At 40.7% G+C, this 22,985-nt stretch overlaps 1 protein-coding gene across 1 annotated transcript; it reads right to left on the bottom strand.

Moving 5' to 3' along the window:
- Positions 1 to 951: 951 nt before the first annotated feature.
- MEX3C (mex-3 RNA binding family member C) lies at positions 952 to 22,601 on the bottom strand. The gene is made up of 2 exons (XM_012531700.2): positions 21,447 to 22,601; positions 952 to 3,998 (listed from the first exon to the last, which is right to left on the bottom strand). The coding sequence occupies exons 1-2, from the start codon at positions 22,186 to 22,188 to the stop codon at positions 2,773 to 2,775; spliced, it is 1,968 nt and encodes a 655-aa protein (XP_012387154.2). The 5' UTR covers positions 22,189 to 22,601; the 3' UTR covers positions 952 to 2,772.
- Positions 22,602 to 22,985: the final 384 nt, after the last annotated feature.

The raw sequence follows: 22,985 nt of genomic DNA, 5'->3' as shown, positions 1-22,985 counted from the left end.
CCTTGGATAAGTGCTTATCAGTTTTGCTAACATTACTTTCAGACAAAGTTTTGGCTTCTTCTGGCAAGGAAAGCCTCCAAAGTAGATTGTTTTTCAAGGTCCCCTCAAAGATTCTGACCTTATATTAGGTAAAGGTTAAATTCATATTCACCGTTCATTCAATCTATGCTGGAATTGTATAAATACTAAAACACACTCAAATAATTTAACTTTCAAACTTCTGAAGGCTAATCCTAAAACTAGTAAAATGATTCTACAGGGCAACGATCCTGCCCATCAAATCTATATATTCCAGAGTCGTCTAGCACAGCCTGAGAATTTGTCCAAAACTTATGATGAAAAGACTTCCTGTGGCTAACACCTCTAAGTATTAAGAACAGAATTTTGGTTTTATTAAAATAATCTAGAACTGCCTTTATTCTTGCTTTTTAACAAACGGCAACAATTTATTCCAGTCAGCATCAAGTCAATTTCATTAACGGAGTAATATTTTTATCAACCGCAAAACCTTTCCGAAGGTACTTAGGAACTAAAAATTAAAAACTTGTACCTTCATATTAGAAAAACATTAGTTTTATAGTTTTAGTGATAGAAAGACAAAAATCTGTAACAAAGGATTGAAACAGTAAAGTCTAAGTTGGGTTCAGGATTTTAGTTAACATTAATATGTATAAATCATTCACTATTTTATTTACAATTAGGTTAATAGTGGTTATTTGTGGTCAACTATATAAACATGCAACTAACTATACAATCTGACACTAGCCAAATCTCTAGTTTTACCTAATGTGACACTTATTTAAAGAAAAAAGCTAAATTCGGATAGGAGCATAAGCAACAGGGTCACTGGCTGAGGAGGGGAAACACTGTAAAAGGAAATTTTCAATTCTGGCAAACAGCAGTCTCCCAGTCTAAACTAATGATCACATGAAAAACACCAAGGAGAATACATTCAAGTTAATGGAAACAAGTCTTTATTAAGTAACTTTTAATATCAGAAAAATAAAACTCTTATAATTCTCTTTACAGCAAATATATAATATCAGTGCTTTGGCCATCTTAAGTTAAAGGCCCTTTATCATAAAATATATGGTTTTAAACTTTACTCAAATTGAATTTATAATCCCTATGACTTCCCTACATATACATAACAAAAGAGTGTAGTAAAATTAGCAAATACTAAACTATATTGATAATTTATCATTCTTAGTTTGTGGTTTTTAGAAACAGTACACGCACCTAATATATGTCGATTCCTTGGCTTATTAGTTGCAGTGTACAATGCAACAAAATACAAAATACATGCTTGGTGAACATTCGTTTGTATCTACAAGACGGCAGCTAAAGATTAGGTTTCAATACTGACATATAACTATCCTACAAGCAATCAGCATTACATCATAATATGCCATCAAGGCAATTTTTTATACTGAAAAAATCAAAATAAAAACCGTTATTTGTAAACTTTTATACGAAATGTAACTCTTCAAGTGGAAATAAAAAATAAAATTTTGTCTATTTACTATTCAATACACATAGGATTTCAATTTTTGTTATACTGAGAAAAAAAGCTCTTTGTGTTGGGAAAATAACGCTTCAAAAAATAATTAGTAGAAAACCCCACCAGTATAATGTTCTGTCCGTTCAATGCCAGCACAGGTTTGGGAACATACTGAGGATGAAGTCACAGACATCCACAGGTGAAATGTAAAAAGTGTATCTTAAAGAAATCTTTCCTTTTGATTGGAAATAAGTTTTGAAATGAAGTAAACTGATTGGAGGTCATCACAGCTGCTTTTGTGAATTATGCTAAGGGTGTTATTATCCCTCTCTCCCTCCCCCCTCCCCTAAATTACTAAAAAATAAAAATATATTTATAATGTGCAAGACGAATATGGATTGAACATAAAATGTTTCACATTTTGATCTATAGTCTAAAAATTAATCAATAGCTTGATCAGACTAATGAATGGAATGTTCGTATCCTCAATTATTAGCCAATATAGGTGCATCCCAAAGCCCTTCCTGAAATGGAAAAACCCAGGTGGCCGTTTCCACACTCACCAAGGGAGGCAATGGGTATGAATTCACAATCGACACAAATGCATTCCTGATCCACTGATCATACCAGCCGTGAGCACTCTGGGCGAGATGAAGGTCAATGTAGCAGTTTTTGTCCCAAATTATAACCAGTGATCGAGTAAAGCGCCATCAGCCCCTATCATTACCAGTAAGTCATCACAATGCATTAGAAAGTTACTTGCAATCCTGCAGAATTAGGCATAAGTTGTTGTGAAATAAAAAACAAACAAACCTATTTTGTGAAAACTGGCAGTGTAAAGAAGGCAGCACTGGAAGTGTCTGAATCATCTGTAATGCCAAGTACCCTCCATAAACTCTTAATGTGGTTAGGCTTTGGGACCCATCGTTTTGAAATCTTAGACGTATACGCTTTTCTCATAGGTTCACACAACCTATGATTATCTTCACTCAGCCGAGTTGAACGTCAGCTTTAGCAATTCTTACACAAGCTATGTCTCTGGGTCTACAGGATAGTATTAATAATTCAAACCAAACTAATAGACAAGAGACCACTTAGGTTTAGTGTTACCACAGCAGCCTTTTATAAGTTTACTAACAACTTTAGCCTAATCCCAATAAAGCCTGATAACAGTCATAAGAATTCATTAGGAAGTTTACTGGGGGTACCATTATACCCATGCCTTTATGAGTCCATATAGAGATATAGTATTTATGTATATATATATATAGTTAAGAGTGAATTTGGATTGCCTGAGTAACAGCTGTCTGGCAAACTGGACATGATGGCGTTCTCTTTTCACAGATCTTGTTGGCACATTCCATGCAGAAGAGGTTGTGTCCACATGGAACTAGGGCAGCAATAACTTCATTCTCAAAGCAAATCACACAGTCGTGCTTTCGTCTTGATTCTGGTGGTGAGCTAGAGGTGGAACCACCATTGGAAGAGGAGTAACTATTGGTACCATTAGAAAAAGCAGGGATGTATATTGGAAGGCCAACATGGCTGCCTGTACTAGGTGGGTCGCTCCTAACCCTCCGAGCAAGTGGGTGTTCAATGCTCTCCGGAAATGTAGGAGACAGACGAGGAGTAGACGGCTGACTTCCTCTGCGCTGAGTCTTCATGTTAGCAGGAGGATCACTCCCAAAGCCAGAGAGCGGGTTAACTGGTTCAAACGGAGTCCAGATAGTTTGAGCGGATGTTGGTAAAGAGTCAAAGGCAGGAGAATCAACCGCAAGATCTTCTGAGCCTACAGAAGGTAGTGTATCTCCAAACCAAAAGTTTCCTGTGCTAAAAGGGCTTGTTGGACTAAAGTCTGCCAGCCTATTGCTTCCAAAGTAGGAATCTGTGGAACCACTTCCCAGAGAACTGGAACTATCATTTCGATAATTGGAGATCATTCTGGCACGGCTAGGAGGAACTGGATTGGAGGAGAGCCACGCAGAGCCGAGCGTGCCACCTTCAAAGCTTACATCAGTACCGTTGTAATGGAAATCATTCTCTTCATTGAGCTCAATGTAGTTTCCTGTACGCATGGCAATATGCATTTCTATTTCTTCTCGTGCTCGGTCAACATTCTCGGGCATCCCTGTCACTTCAAAGACGGGCTCCTTATCTCTGCTTGGAGTTACTATGTATGTGTGGGTCTGCTGCTGAATTCTTTTAATTGTTGCTCCTTTGGGTCCAACAACTAATCCTACCACACGATAGGGGACCCTGACTTGAACGGTGGTCTGACCAGGCAGATTAGGACTGCACGACAACCCTCCCAGGGCAGGGCCATTTTTGTTTCGAGATGCACGAATCATGGAGAAGTGCTCTGCAGCTGAGAGGATTTCTCTTTTGGCCATGGCAACATCTTCTTTCCGTCCAGTGACAACAAAAATGGGCTCTTCACCACGAACAGGTGTCTTGATATACGTGTTCGTCTTGGCTCTCAGCGCTTTAATTTTACAACCTGTTAGAAAGAAATATTTCGTAAGTATCAACATCTGCTTCAATAATATTGATAAAGACAAATCACAGAAAGCTCCTTTCAAGCTAAAAGTCCGCGTCTGGGCAGTTTTTCTTCCCTCTTTAAGTTTTAGAGTTTTTTCTTTATCACAAAAACTTATCACTAGATGATGATAAAGCTTTCCTAATTCCTAGATCCTGAGGCATACTTTCCTGGTGATCTCTCATTCTCAGGAAGGAGGTGACACCTCTACTGGAGGTCTTTAACTCAGAGGTCAGGCTTATCGTCTCTTCCTCTTGTTATCAGTCATTGCAAATGATGCATGAAATAGGCCAGCTACACTATAAGTGGGTCTGACTTTCAGAACACTAATAGTTTACTACCGTGCAGGGTGTTGGTGGCAAAGAAAAACCATTAATGTACATGTGAGACATTTAACATCTATCATCTTATTTAATCTACATAACAACCCTAAGGATGAGACTATTATACTCCTTTTATTCCTAAGGAATATAAACCACAGAAAAATTGTGTAACATGTCCAAGTTCACACAGCAAGTAAGAGGCAGAGCCAGAGTTAAACCTAGTCTGACTTCATAATCTATATAGTCTTTTTGCTCTTCCCAGAACTTCAAATTCCACACAACTATACTGCGATAAAAACTCTTCAACTGACATCCATTTAACTGTCTTATTATTTTACCTTAACATTACTCTTTCCTCTGTAAAACTCAACTGATGACAATGGCAAAATGCTCAAGGCTAGTACATCATCTCTTTTCTGTTCCATCAGTTGGATTTCAGGCTTCACTAAGAATCAGTTGTTTTGATTCCAATCTGTTTATACTAGCTGCACTCATGCATTAACTAAATTAACAATTACATAAAGCAGTAACATATAAATGTGAGAAGATGCTGAACTTGTATGAAAATTGATTATTTTTTAAAATTTCAATAAAGACGAGTACCTTAAAGAAAAAAAAAAAGATGTTGTTGAACTATGGGTGAGACAACTGTAAAATCCTGGGGTAAAAAAACTAACACAGAATAACTTTGCTAAATTCAAAAGAAACATATTGGAAATTGTATGGAATATGGTCATTGAATGTGGTTTTATCAAAGGACTATGCTGGTTGGCAGCCCCATTCTCAAATAAAAGGCTTTGGCCCTAAATCCTGAGTATGTTTAAGTTAAATAAGTAAAATATCTAAGACACCTATGCATAACTACCCATGATTACTTTTTGGAGTAATCACCCATTACCAGTGCCAACTGCATAAGATTAGAGGGTTTCGAACGGTAACAAAGATGTCAAATATACAACTAAGGCATAAAACTCTGGGGTTATACTTTTCAAAGGTCTTAACGTGAAGCTTGCCAGAAGTACCCTCCACCCCCGACCAAATAGATCTCCTTGCCTCCATTCTTGCCTCACTCCCATCCATTCTCTATAGTCACTTTAGGCAGATGATGCCTTCTAAACAAAGCACCTATCACATGCTCACTTCTTTGCATAAAGTGCTTTAATGGCTTCTGTTTACCATAAGGATAAAGTCAATAGTATGGCACACACAAGGTTCCTCTGTACCTGGTACCTGATTACTTCTCTCTAGCCTTATCTCTGTACCCCTCTCCTTTCCCCCTCCTCACTTCTTAAACTCTGTGGGTGTGCTTCCACCATATTAAGCTCCTATGCATGCTCCCTTGCTTCCATGATCAGAATGTTCCTTTATTCTTGCCCCTTTACTACCAGCTCTGCTTAACTCCTGGTAGCCCTTCAGATTTTAGTTTAGATGCCTCATCCTCTATGGAGCTTCCTCTCCCTCAGGACTGGTTTGTGTGCGCTCCCTAAGCATTCTCAAAGCACTGGGTGGTTGGCTATAAGTATATGCCACAGGGTGGCCATATAACATTTGTTGAAACAAAGATCATTTTTCTATATAAGAACACTGGGCCCTTCTTATACACATTGCTTTGCATCTAAGCATTTTTTTGTTGAGCTTTCCCGGCCTTTCATATTCTGGCCCCATAATGCTAGTCCAACCCTGTTGAAGGGAGTTGATTATGCTAACTTTATGCTATGAAGCTACTGAATGTGTTATTCAATAACAACTTCACTCAACCTAGCACTGAACTTTTGGATCTGAACCACAAATGAAGATCCTGTTTCTCCTTCCAACAAATTGTAGAACTTAGAAACGGCCACTTTCTCACTGCTGGATCTTAGGTACCTATCATGAAAACACTTTCAGAGTCAGGTTTTCTCTAACCTGAAGGTTATATTCAAGACTAGGGGGTGGGGGTGGATGGGTGGTGTAGCTAAAAGCAAAATTGCAAAGAAAGCACTTAGTGCATTAACTGGAGGAGGTAAGAAGGGCCGAGTGCAATCAGTCTAATTTACACTACTGTAAAACATGAAAGTTTTTATTATAGAGTGCTGCTGTAAGTTTATATCGACAATGAACTACAAGGTTAATTTGATAGTGTAACTTCTGAGCATAGGAAAATATATCTGCTTTTGCTCCACAAAAGAAAGTGAACTGGAAGATCAGAACAATAAAACTTCTACGTCTACTTATCATTTATACAGGCTAAATCTCTAGGAAACTCCCTCAGTCAGCACAGTAGGTGCTGCTTGAGGTTGAGAACTGCAATCATTTTCCATTGGCCAATACGTGACTGATGGAGAGATGCCTAAGAAAGTCTGAAAGGGTGGAATGAACGCCTAATTCTTCATACTACACACGCACGGGAGTTACTATCATTACCTGGACACATGAGTTTCTTCTCTGAGCTACAACTCAACAAGAAGGCAGTCTGCTAGAATCACACATTTCTAACAAAGAGGGTCCTGATCATCTTGCAGAAAAACACTGGGACACTTCTATTAAGGACAAAGGGAGAGTTAGCTTGAGAGTCTAGGGTTGGCCCCTCTCAACCCTTACTGTAGTGAACATTAGAAAGCTGCATTAAGAAACTTCTCTAAATGCTTCTGAGACTATAAGCAACTGTCAGGTGCACCTTAGTAGAATACTTTAATACCTACCAGGTATATTAACTAAGAAAATATGCCTAAAGGTACACAGACACTATTGGGCCTATGGATGGTACAAATAAATAGATGTTTAATACATGGCTCATTAGGAAGACAGAGAAGACAGATGGTTGGAGTGTGGACCATCTCTCAGATAGGGCCGTAAGATAGGCCTACCCTGCCCAAAAGGGTCATGTGCTTAGGTTTTGCACATCAGGGGAAAGAGGGAACAGAAAGATAGCAAAGCCAATCCCTTATACGCCACTGCCAAGAGAAACAGAAGTATTTCTTTTCGCTCCTAAATTTTATAAGACAGTTTTAACACAGTAGCCTTAACTCAGATCAGGAAACCCATAGGAAACCTCATCAATCACATTATTGTTTCTATGAGAACATGCATATTCTGAGCTCCCAACAACCACCACATGGTTTCTAGAATATATATACACGTTATAAAGTTTGGGACAATTTGAATAGGCAGAGCTCTAAACAGATGGCACAGACTAAGGAGAAAAAACCAATTTGTTTTACTATTTTGCAGGTAGAGATGGTAAAAAAGCTTTTTGGAGTATTTTAGATTGAGTTTCTATTTGAAAGTGCAATGATATTTTTAAAAACCATTGAAAAGTTTATAATCTCAGAGTGTCACAAAACTCATAAGCCATAAAGGTACTGAAAAATTAGACTGCACTTTAAAAAAAATTGCTGCATGGCAAAACTCACCAAATGCAACGTAAAAAAATTATTTACAACTCACATCACAAATGGCTAATTTCTCTCTTACACAGGTACCCATATACCTACCCTTATATATCAAAACACCAAAACCCAACAGAAAAAATAGGTGAAAGAAATAGCTCACAGAAAAGGAAATATATAAATGGCTCCAAACATGAAAATTCCCATTTTCATGTGAACTGAGGTATCATTTTCCATCTATAAGACTGTCAAATATCAAAAACAAATAAACAGTGCTAGTTAAGAATGGGGAAAAAAAACCCTCATATTTAGCTGCTGAGAGTATAAACTCCTCAAGGGCAGTTTGCAATATCCATCAATATTACAAGTCAAGTATCCTTTTGCCCCTACAATCCCACTCATAGAATTGAGTCTGTAGGAATACTTGCACAGGAGCAAATGACCTTTGCATTATATTACTGTTTGTATTAGTGTGAGGCTGGTATAGCTATATAAGGGAATACTCTGCTGTCATAAAACTGGTTGACTTAGGGAGACAGGGTAGGAGGGTGACAATTTTCCTTGTACACTTTTATTTCTTACAAAATTTGAACCATACAAATGCATTAGTTTTTTTCCCAAAGAAATATTAAATTAGAAAAAAATTTAAATTAGTTATGAAGAAATGATACGTTTTATTACACTAAGCATATCAATCAGACTTTTGGCTAGTTCTGAGATTTAAAAAAAATTTATGAACAGCAGAGTAAACGATTTCATAACCTCGAAGCTGAATAAGTCCAAGAAGTAAGGACTAATAATTGTTTTCTTACAGCTACAAATAAAATCCGACATATGGCAAGCTCTATACCAGACTGCGTAGAGATTAAGAACTAGAATAGCACTAATGACTTGCATAGCTGCAATTTTATTTTGATTTGGAAGTAAATTCTCCCAAGAGAAAGTCTCCAACTTACCTCCCTCCTGTAGGAACCCATTTCCCCTTTCTCTCTCACTGTGGCTGGGACTGTGCTTCACCTTAAAACTCTTCAGCTGCAGCCAGAATTCTGGTCCTCTCACTCCCTGGTAGAGTAGCAAAGATTGGGTCTTGCTTCTCCAGGGTAAAGAGAGCCTCTTCCACCAGCTGCCTGAGCAGTTAAGAGGGAGAGGTCCTCTGTTGCTGGGAGAGGAGTTGAAGAAATGGAATTGAAATGATATCTTCAGTGTTGATGAAACCATGGTTTGCCATATCAATTGAATAGGTTCCAAATGTTTCAGTAAATATGTGTACAATGGGCTGCAACATAAAATGTTCCTTTGCAAGGGGTGGGGGGGGTGGGGGGACGGGTCACAGTCAGAAAAGCTTAAAAGCACTAGACTAGACCTTTAAGGCCACTTTTTAATTCCATGAAACACGTGGAATGACATACTTAGAAGAACCAGATGTAGAATTACAGTCTGTAATGTAGATATGATTCCAGTCCAAATTAATTCACCTTAAAATAGGAAGATTATCCAGATTACATGGGTGGCCCTGACCTAATCACGAGTCCTTTAAAAGAGTTTTCTCCAGCTGGCTTCAGAAGTAGTCAGCTGTGCTCTGGCTAGCCCGGAAGCAAGCAGACTATCTGTGCTTGATCTGCCCATGGAGACCTCGTGGCAAGGAACTACAGGTGGCCTGTAGGAGCTGAGAGCTAGAAGGAAAATGGAGGCCTCAATCCAGAAATCTTGTTCTGTCCTTTAATTTTTTTTTTTTTGTGGTATGCGGGCCTCTCACTGTTGTGGCCTCTCCCGTTGCGGAGCACCCGGACGCGCAGGCTCAGCGGCCATGGCTCACGGGCCCAGCCGCTCCGCGGCATGTGGGATCTTTCCCGACCGGGGCACAAACCCGTGTCCCCTGCATCGGCAGGCGGACTCCCAACCACTGAGCCACCGGGAAGCCCTGTCCTTTAATTTTGCTTATTACCTGCTTTAGTTTTTTAGTGTTACCCCACATAGTGGCTTCAATGTCACAAATTTTTTAGTTTACAATTCTGTAGGTCAGAAGTCTGACATGGGTCTCAACAGGGCTAAAATCAACGTGTTTGCAGGGCTGTGTTTCTGGAAGCTCCAGGGAAGAATCTATTTCCTTGCTCATTCAGGTTATTGGCAGAATTTAGTTGCTTACCATCATAGGACTGAGCTCCCTGCTTTCTTGCCGACTGTCTGCTGAAGGCCATTCCCAGATTCTAGAGGCCACCGACATGGCTTGTGGCCCTGTCTCTCCATCTTCAGAACCAGCAATGGAGGTTGAATCCTTCTCATATTTAAGATCTCTCCTCTTCTTGTATCTGACCCAGATGGGAAAGTTCTTCTGCTTCTAAGGACTCCTGTGTTTACACTGGGCCCACCCAGATGATCTCAGACAACCTCTCCATCTCAAGGTCCATACTCCATATACATATTCAGAGTTTCCAGGGATGTAGGGTGTAGGCATCTTCAGGGAAAGGGGGTTTATTCTGCCTACTGCATTACCATTTTTCCCTTTCTCCAATTATTTCCTCCATTCTTCCAGGTCCCTGGCTTTTGAACAAAGGAAAGTATTTGGTTCAGAAAAAATTTAAACCCTAACCCAAGAAGAGAGACCCAAAGTCCAGGGCAGTCGCCAGATATAAGTAGCTAGATATAAATACAAGAAAAGTCTGGGGATCACAGGCACTGGAGTAGTGTGAAGGGATAAACTATTGATAAAAATCAAAATAGGTAGAAAAGAAATAGATAAGCCAGGGTGCTGACAAAGACAGGGTGTTTATGTTGAGACATAAGTGATTTGGTAAGAGATGCACAAGTAAAACCTGGCCTCCACTTGTCCTAAGGGATTTAGCTAGGTGTTCCTAGCTAAACCACTCCTTCTTTGGCCCAAAACATTCACAAGCCTGATGCTTAAACTTACCCATTCAAATATTAAGTTCCCTATAAAGGTGCTGGTGCTAATTCCAGGTGATATACAGGAACTACCATAATTTCTGCTCTCAAGGAGCTCACAGTATAGAAAGGAAAGGAGCTCAGTCATGAGAACAATATGGATATAATACTGATATATAAGATAATACTGATATAAGATAACTGCTTTAATGAAAACAGGCATACAAAGCAGTGGGAGCATAGAAAAGGAGAGGGCTTTGTTGCTTACAGAAAATGAAAGAAGACTTCAAAGGCATTTGAACTTAAGCTTGAAGAAAGTAGTTCTGCCAGGTGGGAAGCAAAGTAGAGGGAACTGCAAGTGCCAAAGCAGGAAATCAAGAGCACAAGATGGCCACACCTGGCTCAGTGTTGTGGGAGCTTTAAGTGACTGGAGGGTAGAATGGCAGGAGAGCAGGTCAGATGGGGGATGATTCAGTCTTTAACATGAGGCAAGGGAGTTTAAAGTCTATCTTGTAGGTGCAAAGAACTTTTGTTTTTTTTTAAAGAAGTCCCAAAGGTTATGTGAAGTGTTGCAGATTTTCGACAGAGGATTTTGTTTTCCAGAAATTAAATTCACTGTATTTCCCATTCATTTCATCAATCAGCTACAAATATAAGGTGATTAAGAAAGCTAAAACCCTTATAAACACACACCAAAACTGCGAGTATTTTCACTTTGGGTCATCCTTGGGGTATATCTTTCTTCAGAAATTCTCTCCAAGAGGTTTTATTTTAAAAGGGAAATCAGTATACACACACATACAGAAACACACTTTAATAACAATGAAGAGGGGGAGTGAAACTCCTTGAGTAGTTCTTTTTACCTTCAAGAAAATTAGAACTCTGGGCTTGATATTTAAATTACCCCCAGCTCCCACCCCATCCATCTCCTAATTAAGTGGCCATGACTTACCTTCTCCCAGATTTTATCATCTCCTAAACATGCCTTATTCTTCCTTATCTCTACCCAGATATTTCCCTAAATAACCTGGAAAACCCTCCTAGTACTTCCCCTCCCCGCCCCCCCCCAAATATTCTGAGTAACAAACTCTTCTGAGTAATAAACACAGTCATTTGGAAAAGATGAAGACTGTGTGTGTGAAAGGCTCTATGAACTCAAGAATAATACAAATATAGATATGACTTTATCACAGTTACCACTTACTAATACTATTCCGAGGTCTAGTTTAAAGGAAATAATGTAAGGAAAAAAACCTGATTATCTGCAGGACTGGGTTCTAATCTACCACCAGAGTTTGCTTGTGGTTTTAATGTTAGGTCATTCAACCTCTAGCTCCTTTCCAATGCTTTTATCTTTTGACCTAGTCCCTTTTCTCCTAGGAAATACAAAATCACTTCTGAAGTCTAAAAAGCACTTGGGAAATCAGATACTACCATATCCCACATGCGTACATCTATCCTTCCTTTCCTCAAGAAAAGTAGGTTGAATTATACCTGGGAACATAAGACTTTGAACAGACCATCACAAACCATCTTTGGGAGCTCTAACAGGCCACCAAACCTCTATCTCTCCCTTCATGGGTGAGGAACTATAATTAAAGTTACTTCTCTCATTTGGTTGTTGCAAGGACTAAATGAAATAATGTATTAAAAATACTTATTACAATGCCTGTGTTCAGTAAAGGACAGCTTTTTTAGGCTACCTAACCCCCCTCCCCCCCACCATTTCAAGTATTTCATGAGTAAACTGAGCCAATAGGCTTGGCTTTGAAATAGTAAAATTCGTAGCACTTTTCAGTTTTCCAAACTCTCCTATATTTTCATTTAATCATAACAGAGTAATGATTGGCTTAATAGCTTTAGGAAGGATAGGGATAGGAAAGAACTAAACTGAAAGAGCTTAGAGACATCTCCCAGCTGGAAAGTCAGATCTCAAACACAAGTTGCCTTAATAATTCCATACTCCTCTCACTACTCCATACTATTTTTCTCTAAAAGCATTAGAGAAACATGTTATTTTATATGTACATTTCATGATATATTAGAATTAATGAGGGGATCATATTCTTTAATGATTTTATATATAAATAAGATCCCTTTCCTCTTGGAAGAGTCTAGACAAGACTATTCAAAACACCTATAATTTTACAAGGACTCAATTTTTCAGTATTAAGAGCTTCACAGACTGATGAACATCAGCTAAATCCCAGTAAGAGAGTGTTTCTTATGCACACAACTTAATCCAACATTTAAATAAATTGTTTAGATTAGCAATGCAATGGATTCCTAAACGCACAATATAGAAACAGCTTTCCTTTCCTGGGTTCACGGGCCCTTCTTGTAGCTCTAGTCAAAATTTTCTGAAATTTTCTGTTAAGAATACTGTTTCACTTTAGACATCACTATGTCAACACTTCAAACGGCTTCATTTATGTGATCTTAGTTTTGATTACCAGTATTCATATGGACATCTAATGCCATAAATCAAGTAGCATCTAAAACAAACAGATCCAAACAACTTTAGGTTGACTGGCTCCTCAAGTAAAGGCAAGAGGGAAGAAAACGCCACAACATGAAAACTAAAATGATAAATAATAAAATGGCAAGTTCCTAATCCAACTATTCAGTTCAATAAAATAAACAGCAAGTATCTGCTATGTTTCAGGTACTTTAACTGACATTAAGATGACTGAGATTCAGTTCTGCCCTCACTGACTTGTACCAAACTTCAAGCACCAAAAGGATTTGGTGTCTACATGTGTTCAAGTACAGATATTGATCTGTCATTTTCTTTTCTTATACTGTTGGCTACTGGTGGTGTTCAAGCCTTTTATATCCTCGCTGCTTTGTCTGCTTGTTCTACCACTTACTGAGTTGGAGTGTTCAAGTCTCTAATTCTATTAGCTTGAGACCCTGGGTAAGTTATTTGTATCCCCATAGATCTGTTTCCTTATCTGTATGGTGGAAATAAGAATGGATCAAATGAGATGATATACTACCTGACACATTTAAATGTTTGTTATTATTTTTTTTAAATCAGATGAATCAATTTTCTATTGAAAGTTTAAAAACATTAAAAAAGTTTAAATCCTGAAGATAAAACTTATATTTAGATTGTGAAAAGCATGTTAAGGTATTATAAACTTTACAAAACTGGGAGGAGATATGTTGAAGTCAATCTAATTGGTAATTTGAAACCTGGTTTACTTTTACATGATTTTAGGAACTCTTTTTGGACAAAAATAAGAATATAAGAGCTACAAGAGATAATCTAGTTCAATCTCATATGTGAAGAAAACTGAAGCTAAGAATTGCCCAAAGTTATAAACTAATGATTCCTAAAATTCCCAATTCCCTAAATACACCATTCTCTCAACCTGACTTATTTTCCTACTTGATTCTTAGAAGTGGAGAATTCCCTGCATACATAAAGGTATTTTTAAAAACAGAGGTTAAACTAAATTTAAAAACCCCCTCCTTTTTCACGTAGTTTAGACAAGAGGATCGACATACTTAACAAAAGAAGGGCTCATATTTGGCCTTTCACAAAAGCTGTGACACCCAGAAGAGGGTGTAAATTAGAGATGAAAGGCAGAACACTTTTCCTAACTGGGGATTTTAAAATTACATTCATGCCCTTTGGAGGATGTTAATAGAAAGCTGAGAATTACCTCTGTATGGGAATCATATAATGGAATCAGATTCATTCGTAAATGATTCTCTTCCAGACTATAGACTAGCTTAGGTCTTTACCAGGAAATACATTTCAAAAGTGCTGATTTTAAATAAAATTTTAAGACACTGTAAACTTTAAAAAATATATATCACTAACTAGTGGTATATATGTCCTATGAAAAACTTACTAAAATGACAATTTTTGGTTTCAACTAGCATTTGCTCAGCGTACAAATCTAGCAGTAAAAAAAATTATAAACTTTACCCTGCCTCATATATAATTTATTACCTTTATACTTTCCACTGTACAGTGAATCTGTACTAATGACATCTTCTCATACCTGATCCTCACAACGGAGAGCGGGTGGGGGAGGGCTGGGAAGAACAGCTGGATGGACTAGCTTCCCCCCAGCAGAGGAAACCGAGACTCAGTAAGGTTAAGCGATTTGTCCATGGTAAAGCCAGCTCTCTAACAAGTCTCCTAACTCCAAGTTCAATGTCCTTTCCTGCAGGTACTGCTGGAAAGGTAGAAGATAAGCCAAAGGGGAGGGGAGAGTGGTATAGAAAGGGGGACAGTAATAAAAAGGTCAGCCCAAAGGGCAAACATTTTACACTGGTAACCTTCTAGTAGTTTGGAACTATTACCTCCCCACTCTCCTCTAACTACGTTTAAGATGAAACTACTTTATGCTTACCTTCAACTACATCTGCAGCTCATGAAAAAATTTTATTATTTTAAGGCCTAGTCTCATTATTTCACGATACCACTTTACTTGTGGTCAAATCAGGCTCCCCTGCACACAATGAACTGCAGTTTTTGCTTACTGGACACAGGCAACAAACCATGCCCACACGAATTGTTCTTAAATCTCGAACACTGGCATGAAAGAGGTGCTATAATTATGCAGCGTAACTTAAAATTCTCAAAATCAGTCATGGAATAAAGCCTCAAAGTATTCAAATAACATTATGCTGTGCATATTCAATTTAGCATAGTTTGGCTTGGTATCACTAGTATTAGAATATCATTTTAAAAGCTTAAATATCAGATGTAATCCTTATAAATGTCTATATGGTACCTAATGGTAGTACGGGGAAAAAGTTAAAAGTAAACATGCATTATGGTATATAAGCCATTTGAGAAGGATTAAGATGCAGTTTAATAAATATATCACTTTAGAATCACCTGAAGATCAATGGGATTTTAAAACAGATTATCCATAATCTGTTTGGAGTTTCCTAGAGGAGTTTTTTTTTTCTTTTTGCCTGCGCTGCGCAGCATGTGGGATCTTAGCTCCCTGATCGACCAGGGATCGAATCTTGCCCCCTGCAGTCTTAACCACTGGACTGCCAGGAAAGTCCCTAAAGGAGTTTTTAAACTGCGAATACACTTTCCTATTTAGTATCTTATGGCCACTTTTTTTTTTAACATCTTTATTGGAGTATAACTGCTTTACAATGGTGTGTTAGTTTCTGCTTTATAACAGTGAATCAGTTATACATATACGTATGTTCCCATATCTCTTCCCTCTTGCATCTCTCTCCCTCCCACCCCTCTAGGTGGTCACAAAGCACCGAGCTGATCTCCCTGTGCTATGTGGCTGCTTCCCACTAGCTATCTATTTTACGTTTGGTAGTGTATATATGTCCATGCCACTCTCTCACTTTGTCACAGCTTACCCTTCCCCCTCCCCATATCCTCAAGTTCATTCTCTAGTAGGTCTGTGTCTTTATTCCCGTTATGACCACTTTTATCTATAATTTTTTCATTTTGAGTTTAAATTACAAATCCTATAGGGCATAAATTACATTTAAAAAATTGTCACAATCCCATAGATTTTAAAATAATACTGTGGTAAACATCATGAATATTTTGGCTCTCTCCTGTAGGCACATGATTGTAATGTAATTACTCGCCCACTTGAAGTTAGGTGTGTCCAGATGACTTGCTCTGATTAATGAAATATGAGTGGATGTGATCATTAGTACTTCTGGGTTTAACATTTAAAGACCAGGGTGTGCTGTGCCACTGTCTCTCATCCTTCTGGCACAGGGGAAGACCAGCTAACACTCGAGATGGTGGCTGCTTCACTGGTCTAAGACTCTGAATGACTAAAATGAGCACACTCCCTGTGAATAAGAAATAAACCACTGTTGTTTCAATACTGAGATGCTGGGGTTCTTTGTTATCACAGCATCATTTAAGCCTATCTGGATAGAGGTGCCATTTGCCTAACAGGCATTTAGACATCAGTTCATTCTAGTTCTATCACCTTAGACGAATATAGTAATGTGTGAAAACTGTCTGCTCAAGCTGAGGAAAGGTGAACGAGATTAACAGAGTGGTTCGAATTAATTTCAGATTTAACTTAACACAAGTAGTATGTGCTTATCACTTACAGTTTCATATATGTCAATTTATTTGTGTACAATTCATAGTCCCCAGAGGTGTTGTAGATATGATTATACCCAGCTGAAGAAGAATCTGAAGCCTAGGAAGTTTAAGTGATTTGTCCAAGACCACAAAGTGAGTTACTGGCACAGAGTAATCAGAATTTAGGAATTTTAATTTCTGATTGCTGGCTCTTTCCAATATATCACAGCTTAGCAGAGACTGTTAAAGGCAAATTGGGACAATTTGCAACAAATATTTTTATATTAAAACATACATTCTAAAACATTTTTGTATTCAGTTTAAGACAAAAGCAATAAATTCTTCAATCTGTACAAATATTAAATTCATTCAAAACCAAATCCATAAAATATTAAGCACTGTCTTATAACTAAATTCCACCTTTCCTTGAAAACTTAAAATGTAAGAACTATCTAGAATTCCAACCCACAGACATTGTTGGAAATTTTCCTCAATGGAAATCTCTAACAGATTAATAGTTCTCAAATACTTGATTCCCTGGATCATTTTGGCCACTGGCATTTCTAACAGGGGGCAGAAAATACACCCTTGAACTACCACTTTATTTTCCATTTCCTCCCTATCAAATAGTTCATTAGCTGAGTAAGGCAGGAAGAAAAGGCAGTAGATTCCCCACCCATTTGCAAAACAATTATAATAATCGAACCTTCCCCAATGGTCCCAGAGCTAATACAAACTATTATTTAGATTTTAAAGCCTAGAATAATGACAACATTTAATTTTTAAAGCTAGCATATATATACACACAAATTAACTTTCTGAATTATAAATGAGAGTGAATTTCTAGTTAGACACATTAGAACTAGAATGTTAGAATGACCTGTGCCTTCTGTGTAGTAGACACCAAAATTTTATTAAGTAAATTAATTTGGACAGTGATATTTTAAGTTGTGCATATTAGAAATACAGTACCCCAACCCATGATTAGGGCAGAAATTAACCCAAAATATTACTAGCCTTTCTGAGCAAGATGCTTCAATACTGAGGCAGCAATGTAGAATGAGAACTTTATCTTTACTAGCAAACAAACTGGTCTAACCCCAAGTTCCACTATCTGAGCAAGATACCTATCAGCACCTCAGTTTCTATGTCTAAAATGGGGATAAACACCTAGCAGAGTTAAATGGCACGTAATATAGGAACTGGCAGAGAGAATGCCAACAATCCCCCCTCTTCCACAAAAGAGACACCGGGCTTTAGCATTATTCTGAAACTATTTCTCCTCATGAAATGTATATTTTTTCTTAAACAGGGAATTTATGTACAAGACCAAGCTTTCTCTTTTTAGAACTTGGAAGAGTGGTTCCACCCTAGGAAACTGGGAAAATTTTTTCACAAGGGTGTATTTAAGACAACTTCAAGCAATGTAACATATTAACTGTTTAAAAAGTGACAATATACACAATCACTGGGGATCAGTGGAGAGAGAGCAGCTCAATAAAGAAGAAAAAAATTTCTAAGAAGGTCTAGCTCAGTGATAGCCAAAGTAGGGTGCAAGAAAATTCACTGGAGTGCAGGAAAAAAAAAAAATCAAAACACTCCAATTTCCATCTTTACCTCATCCTTTTAAAATTGTTTACATGTTTTATAATGTACAGTATATCAGCATATGTATTATTCATAAATATCCAGATACTGAGAGTATTAGTTTAAATGTTTTTTGACAGTATACAATTAAAAAAAGCCAGAAATAGCCCTTCTTGACTAGGAGGCTAGAGAACACACATAGACCATCAAGTAAATAACTAATGAAAATAGTTGAAGAAGTACATTAATCTTAAACAGTAATATAAAACCTTGGATTACAAGTCTTTAGCCTCTTTTCAGTTCCTGGCTTTGTTGTACAGTGTTGTTGGTTTCAAAATGAGATGCACACTTAAAAAAGGGGGCCAATTGAACATTCACAAATGACCATATGCTGCTGGGGAGTATAAATATGAGGTCAACGCTCTGCAAACTTTCATCACAATCAAAAGCAGCGGTTTGTTTTTCTGAAAGACAATGGAGCCAGAGGCCATCTACATGAGTTGCTAGTCTATATGACTCAGAATTCAATTTGTCCTACTCTTTGCTTCAGAGCTGGTCACAGATGTCTCCATCTGTGACATAATTATTTCCAAAACCAATTAAGAGATGTCAAACAGAAAATTATGACTTCAGGTAATGAATAAAATGGCAGGAAGGAATAATTCTTAAGGAGGAAAATTTTGTTCATTCAAAGCAAAAAGTAAACTAAATGATTTGCCCTGTTTATTCACTTAAGGAAAGGGGAAATTATCACACTGTAAAAGGACGCAAACATTAGAAGTTGCCTGCAGGAGTGCGACAATAACTTTACAGGTTTTATCATGGTGCTGCTGAGAGGTGTTCGTGGCAAAGGGAGTCAATGATCCACTAGTTGAATGGTTCAGAACAGGAAAAGGATAAGACTTTTTGTTCTTAAGATAGAGGATGATGACATACTTTTAACAGTGCTGTCAACTCTGGGAAAATATTAAGCGTAAAAGGAATAGTCAGCAATTTGTCTCCATGCTCTAAGACATAAATAGATTCACATTTCCTTATTAACCAGTAAGCTCGGCCCTAAAAAAGAAAAACTAAAGACCATTTCATTGCTATAACTTGGTACAAAATACAAACTTGGGATGAATTCAGTTTACTTTTAAATAATGGATCTGCATAAAGGTAACAGTCTGCATAATTAAGGAACATTTAATCATGCTTTAAAGGGTATAATACAGAAGACAAAAATTTGTATTAAACTAAATATACAAAAGGTATCAGTATCTTGTCCCCTAGTAAAACTGTCCTGTAAGTGTTCTTTTCCTTCATTATCCTAAACTGTCACCATAAGCACACTGAAGCAACTTGTGCTGAGGAAGTGTCACTGTAGTAGGGCCTGAACAGACACCTTCCCAGCCCCTTTTCACCACTCTAAGTATCAGACCCTAAGTATCAAAAAAAAAACTTCCCCTCCCCCCCAGCAGCAACTTTCCAACCATACCTAGAGATTATTTCTCCACACCTTTCCTCACACTGTCCCTCATTCTTTCTTCCATCTCCATTTGTTAAAGTCCTATCCGTTCTCCAAGGCCCTCCAGGGTTGATGTTCTTATACGTACCACTTTGTCACACACTATAGTTAATGCCATTAACTACAGATTAGATTAGCGCCATTCCACTGTTTATTAGACTGTTAGCTTCTTAAGGGCAGCCGAGTTAGTCTGAATTAACCTCACATTCCCAACTGCCATAAACTCAAGGCCTGGCAAAATACAAACCTGATACATAGCAATTCCCCGATGTTGTTATCCGAATAACCAACTCATTCTGAGTCTATAATTTGAGATGTTATAATTTTATTCTATGTGAGGTGAAACAGTTCTTTCCTGGATTAGTATCTTCAGTATTGCAAAAACGAAACAACACAAACAAACCAAAAAACAAAAAAAGGCATGCAAAATTTATCTACCAAACTACGGAAATAAACTCTTAATTGAAGGGCATCAGCTTTGAACACTGCCTTTAAGTACCAGTCACCAGGCAGTCTGAAATACGCTATTTCCTCTAACCAGACTTCAGATGGATTTTTCTTATTAAAATCCTAGAGGTAAGAGATGAGCCAACTCTGATACTTGAAACCACCATTTCGACAGACCTCTTATTTATGTACTCTAGACCACTTGGGAAAGATGAGATCATTTAAGCAGCAGCGCCATCACTTCTCTTTATTTGACCCCGACAATGCTCTCAACCTAACAGGAGAAAGACATGCATCAACCAGGTTAAATCATACTGTAATAAGGCAGCGGCAGGTAGTATTTACTCCTTCAATAAAGGGGAAAAGAGCTACGCTAAAGAGCATAAGACCTTCCCTAAAAATGTCGGATACAGAGGTACTCTGGGCATCCCTTCCCCCACCTCCACAAATCTACTCCTGGAATCTGAGACCTAGGTCCTTTGTCTGAGCAATGTGGGAGGAGTCTGTCTGCAGTACTGGTGTGCTGGCAAGTGAAGAGAATTTACTGAAAACTGTATAAACGCATGAAGTTCCTTAACTCAATTACTTTACTGTCCAATTTTTCTTCATCGTGCACCCTAAAGTGCTCTAAAAGGTACCCAATGTGCCTTTTCGAGAGTTAAAATGTATCGAAACGAATACAGTAAGATCAACAGAGAGTTAGCAAAAAACCTAAGTTTTTGAACAGCGAAGGGGCGGGCGGTAAGAACGACCACTTGAACATCCCCGTCCCTCTCGAACGAGCTCTTTCTACAAGCCTCCATTTCTTCTTCCCAACAAGCCGTCCTAAGGCAAGCTGAGCGCTTTTACAAAAACGGTCGGCTGCGCAAACTTGCAATCTCAAAGCTTTCCATGCACAACACCGAATCCACAACCGACCCGACCTTTTACCACCTCACTGAGGTTTTTGGTGCCACGCCAGCTGGGTGTTCCAGGAATACAGCCCGAGTAAAGTGAACACCGCCGGATAGGGTGGCCCGAGAAACTTAGCTCCTTTTATCACGCAAGATGAGAGGAACACCGTGGGGTATTCGCAAGGTGACCCATCTTCTCATCTCGTCGACCCTCAGCTCCTCCCAGACCCCTTCCCGGTGGACCTGGAGGACTCTCCGGGTTCGCCTTTTCTGCCCCAAGCTCCTTTCTTTCGTCTCCCCACCCACGCCCGGGGGCCAAGCCCAGCTGGACACCCCCCACACCCGCACTCACCCTGGCGACCGACAATCTCGGCGACATGCTCGGAGCTGGGCACCGGGACGCACTCGGTGGTGTTGACGCTCTTCCTCCGGAGCAAGGCCGCCTGCTCCCCGTTCAGGGCGGCCGCCGCCGCCCCGCAGCCGCCTGGGCCGTAGGCGTGGGACAGCATCGCCGCCATCATGCCCTGGGCATCGTCCCCTCCGTATAGCACCCCCGCCGCCGCCGCGGCCGCCTCCCGGGCATCGAAGCCGGCGGCGGGCAGCAGGACCGACCCCAGGGACCCGCCCGGGATCGGCTGGGTCTGAGAGGCGGCGGCCGCTGGCGGCGACAGCAGCAGCAGAGACGGCCGGTCCTCCTCCTCTGCCTCCTCCAGCTCCTCCTCCTCCAGCAGGTCTCCGTCCAGCTCCGCTTCCTCCCCCTCCTCCTCGTCCTCCTCCAGCTCCAGCTCGGCCGCCTCCGAGACCCCGGGCCGGCCAGAAGGAGTCCGCTCCTCCGGAGACAGCCCCGCCGCCCGCCGGGCCTGGCCCTGCGCCGCCGCAGCCCGGAGCGCCGGGGCGCCGGACTCTGCCGGGCTGGGGTCGTCGAGGCCTAGCGCGGCCAGGCGCTCCCTCAGCAGGAGCCCGTCCCCCTCGAGCTCCGGGCCACCCGCGGGCGGTGGCAGCGGCGGCGGCGGGGGCGGCGGGGGCGGCTGCGGCAGGGGGGCCGGGGCCGGGGCCGCCGCCAGGGCCAGGGCCGCGGAGCTGCCGCTCGGCATCGCGGCGGCGCGCTGTCAATGGCGGCGGCGGCGGCGGCGGCCGGGTCAGGCGCGGCAGGCGGCGAGCCCCATGGCGGACAGGGCTCCGGCCCTGCTCAGCGCGCAAACACCTTTCCTCTGGGGAGGCGGCGGGGCTGGCGACCCAGGCCGAGCAGAGCCAGGGCCGCCCGGAGACCGGAGAGGGCGGGGTGGAGGAGCAGGGGAAGGTGGCAGAGGTAGGTAACTAGGTGGGTGGGTGGGGACGGCAGCGGGGCGGGCTGGTGGAGGTGGCAGCGGCTCCCCTCTCAGGGTTTCTTTTGTTTCATGGCCTCAGCCAGCCCCCGGCGCGCGCGGCGGCGGCAGCGACGCCCCACGCCGCTCTCCGAATGAAGCCGGCACGCCCTGATTGGCCGCTTTTAATTGCTGGGAGCCCGCCCTCTCCTCCCCGCAGCCTTCTAACTCCTAGCCCTAGCCCCACCCCCACCCTCTTCTCGTGCCCCGCCCCGCCCCTCCCCAGAGCTCTGATTGGGTGACCGAGATGAGCCAGCCCCGCCAAGCCTTCTCCTTCCGTCCTCTGCCCTCCCCCCACTCCTCCCTCCCCTTTCCCTACTGGCTGTCGAGGAGAGGGACTGTGGTTGTTCGCTTTACACGTCACTCTTTGTGACGTACCAGGTGGAGGCGGGGAAAGGGAGGCGGGACGAAGGCAAGGCAGCAGAAGCTGAAACTAGGAGCCAGTAGGGGTTTTCGCGCAGGCGCGTGCAGTCGAAGCAGGCATCTGGGTTTTCTCGGTTCCCCGCATCCCTCTGGCCCACCTGGGT

This window comes from Orcinus orca, chromosome 15 (genome assembly GCF_937001465.1).
Source record: "Orcinus orca chromosome 15, mOrcOrc1.1, whole genome shotgun sequence".
Classification (NCBI taxonomy): domain Eukaryota; kingdom Metazoa; phylum Chordata; class Mammalia; order Artiodactyla; family Delphinidae; genus Orcinus; species Orcinus orca.
This window is presented reverse-complemented; position numbering and strand designations above follow the sequence as displayed.

Excerpts from the sequence above, each read along its gene's own strand:
- MEX3C (XM_012531700.2), bottom strand. The coding sequence starts at position 22,188 with ATGCCGAGCGGCAGCTCCGCGGCCCTGGCCCTGGCGGCGGCCCCGGCC. Across the intron at positions 3,999-21,446 it reads CGAGATTGTCGGTCGCCAGG|GTTGTAAAATTAAAGCGCTG; the intron begins GTGAGTGCGGGT and ends TCTTTCTAACAG.